The sequence below is a fragment of the Aythya ferina genome (genome assembly GCF_964211825.1).
Source record: "Aythya ferina genome assembly, chromosome: Z".
NCBI lineage: Eukaryota > Metazoa > Chordata > Aves > Anseriformes > Anatidae > Aythya > Aythya ferina.
The window spans coordinates 24,576,301-24,585,265 of record NC_140299.1 but is presented as its reverse complement, the minus strand read 5'-3'; the positions used below and the strand labels follow the sequence as shown (position 1 = coordinate 24,585,265).

The window sequence follows — 8,965 nt, the reverse complement described above, 5'->3', positions numbered from 1 at the left end:
GGCGAGTGCCGAGGAGGTGATGTTGGTTCCTTTGTCAGATGAGGTTAAAAAGCAGGGTGTGCGCTTGCGGTCTGTGTCAGCTGAGTAACCATCTCGGCAATGCTGCCTTCCGATTCCATCTTCCTGTAATTCCTACGATCAACACCCGTTTTAAACCACGGAGGCTTTCCATGGGGCTGCCTGCAAGCCTGCATGTCAGCGCTCACCAGTACATGACTCAGTGCATTGAAAGGATGGGGCCGCTACTTCTCCCTGCCTACAGCTCCTCCAGCGCTACCCACAGAGGTTATTCAAGGCTTTAAACAAGGTGCAGCAGCCACAAAGCAGCCATGGCCTTGCTGCTTGCCAGCCTGTGCCACAGACCTGGAAAAAGACAAGCTGCCACCATCACTGGAGAAGCAGCCGAGGTGTGCGAGGTGGCAAATACTCCTGTCGGAGAAAGTGCACGGCTTCTGCCACTGTTAACTGCTCCCCTCCCCTCCCCACTCCTTCTGCAAAGCCATGAGTAACACAGTGCTGTTTTCTCCTAATTTTGGTCATGTGGTTGAGAAGTCTAGATCCACCTCCAGCTGTAAAATGTTGTTTATGACTGTTAAGAGTGTAGGAAGGAAGTGAAGAAACCAAGAGGCAGAAATAAAAGCTATGTCAACAGGGCTGTTTCTTCAAACCATGTAATCTCCTACAGCAACACTATAGACAACTGCTAACCTACTTAAAAGTCTTGGTGTAAAAGCTAAGACTCTGGAAGGACAGAAGTAACTGTCAGCTCTGATCAATCTTGTTCATCCATGGAATATATAAAGTATTTCAGCATCCAGTTAAAAATCAAACAACCACATCTTTGATACTTAACTGGAATGGTACATACATGTCATCATAACTTCACAGAGTGGTCTGGTAACAGGTGAAAGAAAAATCCACACTGAAAATACTATTTAACAGAGGAAAAAAAAAAAAAAAAAAAAAGTGTCAGGTACCATTGCTTACTTTCTTTTTGATTGACTAGTCTCTGTAGAAAGTAGGTTCTCACTCCTCTGAGTTAAATCTAGTGGGTAAGCCTATGAAGTTACCAGATATTCTATAAATCACAAAGGATTCCCTGCTGGTTTGAAAACAGTAACAAAGACGAGTGATGACACTTTTTTTTTTTTTTTTTTTTTTTTTTCTACAATAATCAATAACACATTCATTTATATTTCCTTGAGGAGTCAGCTTAACCTTAACTTTTCAACTCCAAAGCAGTATTGATTATTAATGGTCCTGATACTTGTCTAAACAGATGTTGCTTGCTCTCTTCCCCACTTCCAGCTGTTTCTTCAGACCTTCTGGTGGTATAAATGGGATGTGCCAAAGAGGCAATTTCAAATCAAATGACAGGAAGAGATTGTAGCTGAAACTCAGTACACAGGAGAGGAAAATCCATAATGAAAAGAAAGCAGGGAAGAAAATTATGGAAGTGTTGATAAGAAGGTGTATCCAGCAGGTAATGCAAAGAGCCAGGGAAATCCAGGCAAGAAGAAATTTGATATGAGGTAAAAGAAAGAGAGAGGAAACGGAATTTAGGGGGAAGAGATGCATTAAAATAAAAATCTAATTTCATTGTTAAATTTTTCTCTCATAAGGGACAATGAAGAATGTATGAGTACTATTAAGGCAAGTTACCACTGCTTCCTTTATACCTAGATCTGTAAGTTCTTTTTCTTTACATATAAATAATTATTACTGTTGTCTTTTTGTAATTTCATTCAGCATATTACACCTATTACACCTTGTTTATTTTCTCCCTGAGTCAATTTCTGGGACTGAGTGCTGATATGCTTAAGGTTCGGGAAGAGGGCTGTTCTTGCATGCTTTGGTTCACCCCAGCTTTAGGAGTCCGATGACAATTAATAAAATTCATCAGATAAGATAACCAAATTTATTTCTTTAACGGTAAGGAGGCAAATGAGCCCCGAGTTAAAATAGGACACTGCTACAAGAAGTAACAAGACTTTCCTAACATCATTTTTCCCTAAAGAAAATTCCAGGGTTTCTGACAAGCTGATATGTGACTATGAGTTTATACGGAATGTTCTGACTTACCTTGTTTTTAGTTCAGATCCCATCACCAGTCACAGTTGTCTCACAGAACTGTATATTTTACTAACTTCCATGTCCTCGTTCTAAGTAATATTCCATTCGGATGTCAGAAAATTCTTATGGAAATAACTCTTTTTCATTCAGAATAATTACTTTGAAAATCTACGCAGTGCTGGTGAAAACAGAAATGTTGGATGCAACTTTTGCTATAAAATTCATAATAACATATTTACCTCATATGTTTTAAAATTTAAGATGGTGTTCTAGCACAGCTGGGCTCATATCCCCTTATAGAGGGGTGTCAAGAATTTTTGCTGTTTGTCCTGCTCAACCAGAATAGGCTAACCTGATTGCCTGAGCTGCCAGAGTTAAAACATTATGTCAGACCATCTAAAACATACACAGCAGATACTGCAGCAGTCACAGTCTGAATATTGCTGCTGTCTTCTTTTTTTCTTTTATTTTGCTTATCACTATTGGAGGGATACAGATTCCCAAACAGAAAATACTATTTATATCAGAGTAATCTCTTGAATCAAAAGAATAAACTGTGAAAATGGCTGGTGTTCAGTCCCCTCTGTTTCAGTCAACCTTTTCTGAATTTGGATTTGAAAAATTTCAATTTTGAGTTCTATGATTAAAGCAGTCATAAAAGTGACAAAATGATGGCATCCACATTGATTTATCATTCCACACAGAATATGAACATGGCACAACGTGGCATCCTAGACCAAAGGTTCAAGTGACAGCAGTAACATCTACTCTTGAGTACTCTGATGTTGGAAGGAGAATAAAGAACAGTGACATAGAACATGTCTGAGAAACCTGCATTCTCAGAGGTCCTAATCTCTCCATGCACAGAAATTTTAGTATTTCACAAGATTTCCTAGATGACCAACTGTCATTTTTTCACCTCATTACAAACTTCCCTATTAGTTAATGTTGGTGACTTGAGAGACTCGAAAGATATCTCAGCCAGCATTTCCACACTGGTATTTCATTTTGATTGGCTAGAAGTCCTCTTAAAATATGGTTGTAATACTTAAACAGTCCTGTTCTTATTCACTTCCCCTTGCTGCATGTCAACATGGGAAGTTTATGCAACACCATATCACAACACCCAATGAAAGGAAGCAGTTAACAGGAAGACACAGAAGCCATTGAGCACCCTCATCCATTTCTTCATTTTTTTTTTGTTGTTGTTGTTGTTGTTTTTTGTTTGTTTGTTTGTTTGTTTTTCATTTTTTGACTATGAAACGTTGACTTTTATGTGTGACGGTCCCTGTGGGCATGATTTGTAAAGCCGTAAAGCTTATTCCCCTTACAATTTATCCAAGCTGCAGTGATGAACTATCCTAATAATTTATCAGTAAGCTGGTTTGGGTATTGGACTGCAAAAAAGCAGCAGGGTAAACTAGGAAGCCCAGTCAGAGATATAGGTGTGCTACGATACTTTTAATACCTAGTCATGTTTGCTTAAAACTGGTTTAGTTATCTCTACTCCTGAATGCACTGTTAAGTAGAAAGCACAGCCATTCTTGAGAGAAAAGAGTGCAGCAATCACTCAGATAGTTCTCTTGTGAAGAACATGGAGTTGTTTTGGTCGTACAAGTTGGCTGCAGTAAAGGAACTTTTTGTATTGCCTTGTCCCAGAAACAGCAGTCCACAGTTTTTGTCTGCTTCCCAAATCCTGCAGCTAACTGAATCTTAACTGGCTAGTTAAGGCTCAAGCTGGGTGACACCCAGGTGACTACAGCTGTCATTGAGCAGCCCACAAGGGAATCAGCGTTTGGGCCTACTCTCTAGATCCCATATTCTCATAGCTACACCATATATATATGTATATATATATAATGTATGTATATAACTGGTATATATACATGATATACAACTGATATACATATATCAGTTATATATATATGTAACTGATTCTAACTTCATGTCTAGGTTGTGGAAGGCATAACTGAAACAGTGCTTTGGCATAGCAAAGCTAATTAGGAACATATATAAGAACCTGTGTTCTGATAGCTGTTATCATACACTCCCAGATATTAAGTCTAGTGAATTTGCATATTCTTGAGAAATAGAGAAATTCAAAGTTATATTCCTAAGAATTGCTCTCCTACACCATATTCTAAGTAAAACAGAATCACATTGTGCTGTATTTTAGATTCCTTAAATGATTACAGGTACATAGTAGCCAAATGCCTCATTAAGAATAATATCACCTCTAGAAAAAGTAACACATCTGATTGGTTCAGCAAAGAAGAATTAAATCACTTGGGAAAGCAAAACAGAGAATAATTTCTGAATGGGATTTTCACTCAAAATAGTTCTACAAGCAAACCTGCCAAATCTTTTGTTTGATTTTGACCTTTGTAAAAGAGATTCAGAGCAGCACAATGTAATGTTAGCTTGCACTAAGACTTTAGCAAGTGTAAGCATTCATTGTTCAAACTGTGTTTCTCCTGATATATTCTATTTATACTTTTGCTTCTTTGCTAAAGATTTAGATGCATCACTTACTTGGAAAAAAATAAAATAAAATAAACAGTACATTTTGCACATTGTTTCTACTCTTATAAAAACTTTTTTGAAATGTTTAATCTATAGCATAAAGGTGAGTGTTACTCTTTATAAGTCAGAAATTGTTGTTGTGATTCAAAAGAATTGTTGAACATATTATGGAATTCAGAAGTGTGTTTTAATATTCCAGTGTGTTTCCATTGTTTAGTTTATTTCAATCAAGCTTTTATGGGCTATCAAGTATTTAACACTGAAAAAAAGCTCCTCTGCTGCGGATTTAATTGAATTTTTCCATTGTTAATATTTTTGTCTAAAAACATATGGTTCTAACTACTGTTCCATCTATAATTAACAGGAATAGGAGGAACAGAAGTTCTTCAGTGTCACTATTAACTCGTCAGATTTAGACCAGTAAATCCATGAGACAATGGTTTAAATTCTTTTCAAAGATTGAGCAATAACATCCTTTATGTTGTAGAATATTACATGTAATCTACCAGCTAATCTGTATAAAATAATGAAGAACAGACCTCTTGCAGCTGTTTCATTAGAAAGAACTAGATTTTAATCTGTGAGGATTTCCACTAGGATGATATACTGAAAAAATAAAATAGCAGTTCAGTTTGCCTTTAATATTGCCTTTATTATTTTTTAACAATGGATTGGATATATTTCAGTCCTTTAGGGAGCATTTGCTATTGGCCAATACCAAGAACAACTTTCTCCCCTATATTAATTTAGATCTGCCAGTCTATGAGCAAGCTGAATCAAGGATCTTACTCCCAGCCACTTCTTGCTCACAAGTGTTACTGAGAAGGGTCAACATATTGGGTTCATTAACCGTGCTTAGATCTCCGATGTGAACAACCCATACAAGGTGGCAACACAATCAAATTTCTCAGTGATGAATGGATCTTGTGTTCAGCAATTAATGAATCTGAATAATTTGATTCTCTTAATTTCATGCATATAAATGGAACTATCTCCTACTGCACAATTTCCTGTATCCTCATCTGTGTTTATATTTTGGGACTTTCACCCTTTCTCTGAAGGCGCATTCTTGTTGGTTCAGTCAGCACCAGTGGCTCTTGTATAACAGTTGCTGAGTAATTTTTCCCTAAAAGTTCAACTTCCAATTTCTGTCCAACTTTGCTGAGTTCTGTGGGAACATATGCAAAAGCCAGACTTCGCTGGGCACTGTAACTGAAACTTCCAGATGTGGTGTTGCCAATAACCTGGAAGAAATTAAAAAAATAAAATAAAATAAAATAAAATAAAATAAAATAAAATAAAATAAAATAAAATAAAATAAAATAAAATAAAATAAAATAAAATAAAATAAAATAAAATAAAATAAAAAGTGAATGCATGTTGAAAATAAGCATTAAACTTTTTTTTTTTTTTTTTTTTTTTTAAAAAAAAGCTATACACCTCAGATACTAATTTTGGATTATACACAATACACATCAAGTAAGTTTCAAGTGCATCATACAGTTCATAACATTCTCAGTGGGTGGCTTCACCTTAAACTGGGTAGGTTTTGCTCCCTGAAAAAACAGTTTGTTCCTATTTTATTCAGTTAAGTTTTAACTGAGAACAAAAACTGTACATATATGTGTATATATATATATAAAGTTTTATAGATATATAAATTATATACAATAATATAACTGCTAATAAGTGCTTCAACATGTAATATGAGCTGAACTGCAGAGGCCTAAACTTCACTGCCTTTTTTTTTTCTTTTATGCAAATTTCAAAAATTATCTTAGGACAATTGTGAATTTGCAAGAAGATTTAGTGGGTGATGTAGTACTTTAGTCTAACTCCAGTTTCTATGGTAGTATTCCACATTTTCACTACAGAAATGTACAGTTAGTCTTTGCTTCCTGCTTGATGATTAGAAAATGGTATCATACCTTCAAAGTGTTCTGTGACAGTAAAACAAAAATACTATATTCACACTTGAAACACAAAGTTAGATTCTGTTCATGAGGAATTAACTTTAGGCTCTTGTAACATGATCTATATAGTCCTTACCTTCCCATTATGCCACACACTTTCATTTCCCTCTGGATCAACATCATCTGTTTCCAGGGTGAGATATACCAGTCGTCGTTTGAGCCCCTTTTCTTTAATCTGCTTCAGTGTTTGCTTTCCTATAAAGTCTGCTGGCTGAAAAAATAGCAGATAATAATGATATTTAGATTATTCAGGTTATGCAAAAATGTTAGAGAGAAAAATATTTGTGTTCATTTGTTTTCCTAGTATTTATTTATTCTGAATGAAATGCAGGTTAAATCAAAGTTTTGATGTATATTGTATCTTGTGTCTTGATACTTTATACTGATATATTGTATCTTGGTAATTTCATTCAGTATACTAGTTTTTCTAGAGTTTAGGCTTTTCAGTATTCATAATTTCAAATGTAGTAGGAACACGTACATAGGAAGATGTGTGCCCAGCTAAAGTGGTGAGCCAGAAGACTCACAAAGAGTTTCATTTCAGTTTCTATTAAATAAATGGGATTCCAATACGAATATCCTATAGCATTGGCTTCCCTCTGTGGACACTCATCCATTTCAATGCTATGAGCAACCACAGCAGTAACTTGGTACTAGTTTGCTTTGGTGTCTCAGTGGCAGGGTGCAGAGCTGGCAGCTTTCACCATGTTCTTGTTTTAAGCTATGTTTTCTTCCCGCAGGCACCATTTTATGGGAAACTAAAGAACATTAGATACAGAATACTACTGTCATTTGGAGTTCCCTTTTCCATCTTGCCTAAGAAGGCGCAAGTACATTTCTAGCAGATGGCGTAAATGTGTGACAAGTACTGGGGTTGCCATCTGTAAAGCTTGGAATCCCAAAGGATGTATGTGACAGTATTCACTGCATGTGATGATGTTGAGCTGGCTGAACTAGCCTGATTCCATAGCCCAGATCACAGATATGAGCTTGTTTTGCCTGCCAGTAGCTGTGAAACTGACTTGCCTCACACTGCTGTCTCCTAGGTCTTAGATGTAACTTCCTTACTTGGTTGGCTGGGAGCAAATTGGAAAAATAAGCTGTAGAAAGAATTGTTAGAAAATTGGTGGTCATGGACAGAATGCTTCAAGAGCCAAAAGAAAGCCTCTTTCAATGATGCAGACAGTTCAGACAGAGGATGAAATAGTAATTAGACTGGATCTGTGCAGGAAATACGAGGAACAGTGTGTTATAAATTCTGCCTTTTTTTTTTTTTTTTTCCATTATTTTTTTAGTTTAAAGGCATAGATCAGACAGAACAAAAGACTTGCATTCAACTAATTTGCCAGATCCACATCATCCTGGCCTGTGGGCAAGAAAAATAATAGCAGTTACAAGTTCTAGCTTTACAGCCTTTGCTGAGAAGATGAGTAACAGTGAAAGCTATTTTAAGGCACATGGTCCTAGGTCAATGTGACAGTTCTTGTAGCAGGATTTCTGAAGCAGGATTTCTAGTCATTTGGTGAGTGCTTAGGAGAAGGAAGGGAAATATTGTTGAAGATAAAATGCTATTTCTGGTAATGTTCTTTAACTTCTGTAGAGAATTATACCACTTAGATCTATCCTAGAACTATATTTGAAATACATTTGTAGTTAGTGCTCTGTTTATGGAGAGAAGTTCAAAATAAATAGTTCTAAAGTGCTGTACTCTGAGAATTTGTCATTGTCACTCCTTATGCGTCAGCACTGAATCATTATTTTGCAGTAATAACGGAACTACAAGTACAACCTATTGTACTTGGAATACAGTATTACACAGTTAGAAAATGTTCTTATTACTGTACGTCTTGTTCAGGTTCACATACATCTGTGTATAGGCTCTGAAGAAACTATTAATGCACTGATGAATTTTGAAAGACTGGACTATGCAAGCAATTGTACAAAACAACTGATGTCATGTACCAGCTAAGGACAAGTTAGACTGAAAATCATTGTGGATCAACTAAAGATAAAGACTTGTGCCCCATTTTGGGGAAAGGCAGCATGAAATACAGCCCACATCAGAAAAAGACAGGACTGTGAGGATTGACTTGAGAACTCTCAAGATGTGTTGGAAAAATATAAAGCAAGGGTCTCAAATCAGACAGTAAGTAGTTACTGGGTAGTTCCTTGTCATTTTTCATAGAATTGCTTTTGTGTTACACAGGAATATTTATGACAGGAATAACCTACAAGTAGAAACACAAGTGAGATGGTATACCACAGCATGACACACAGACTAATATGCTTCGCATGAGACAGAGAGATACCTAAGAAGCAAATATACTACACGTGAAGTTAGCACTGAATCAACCCCTTCCTAAACATGCCAATGTAGCATTTGTTGATTAGTCTCA

At 36.2% G+C, this 8,965-nt stretch overlaps 1 protein-coding gene across 1 annotated transcript in view; it reads right to left on the bottom strand.

Moving 5' to 3' along the window:
• Positions 1-4,753: 4,753 nt before the first annotated feature.
• Positions 4,754-8,965, bottom strand: part of DMGDH (dimethylglycine dehydrogenase) — a 48,097-nt gene continuing 43,885 nt past the window's right edge. The window contains exons 15-16 of the mRNA XM_084505257.1: positions 6,646-6,780; positions 4,754-5,840 (exon numbers count right to left, since the gene is read on the bottom strand). Coding sequence (XP_084361383.1) covers positions 5,625-5,840; positions 6,646-6,780 — 351 coding nt within the window. The 3' untranslated portion in view covers positions 4,754-5,624. The remainder of the gene's footprint in view (positions 5,841-6,645; positions 6,781-8,965) is intronic.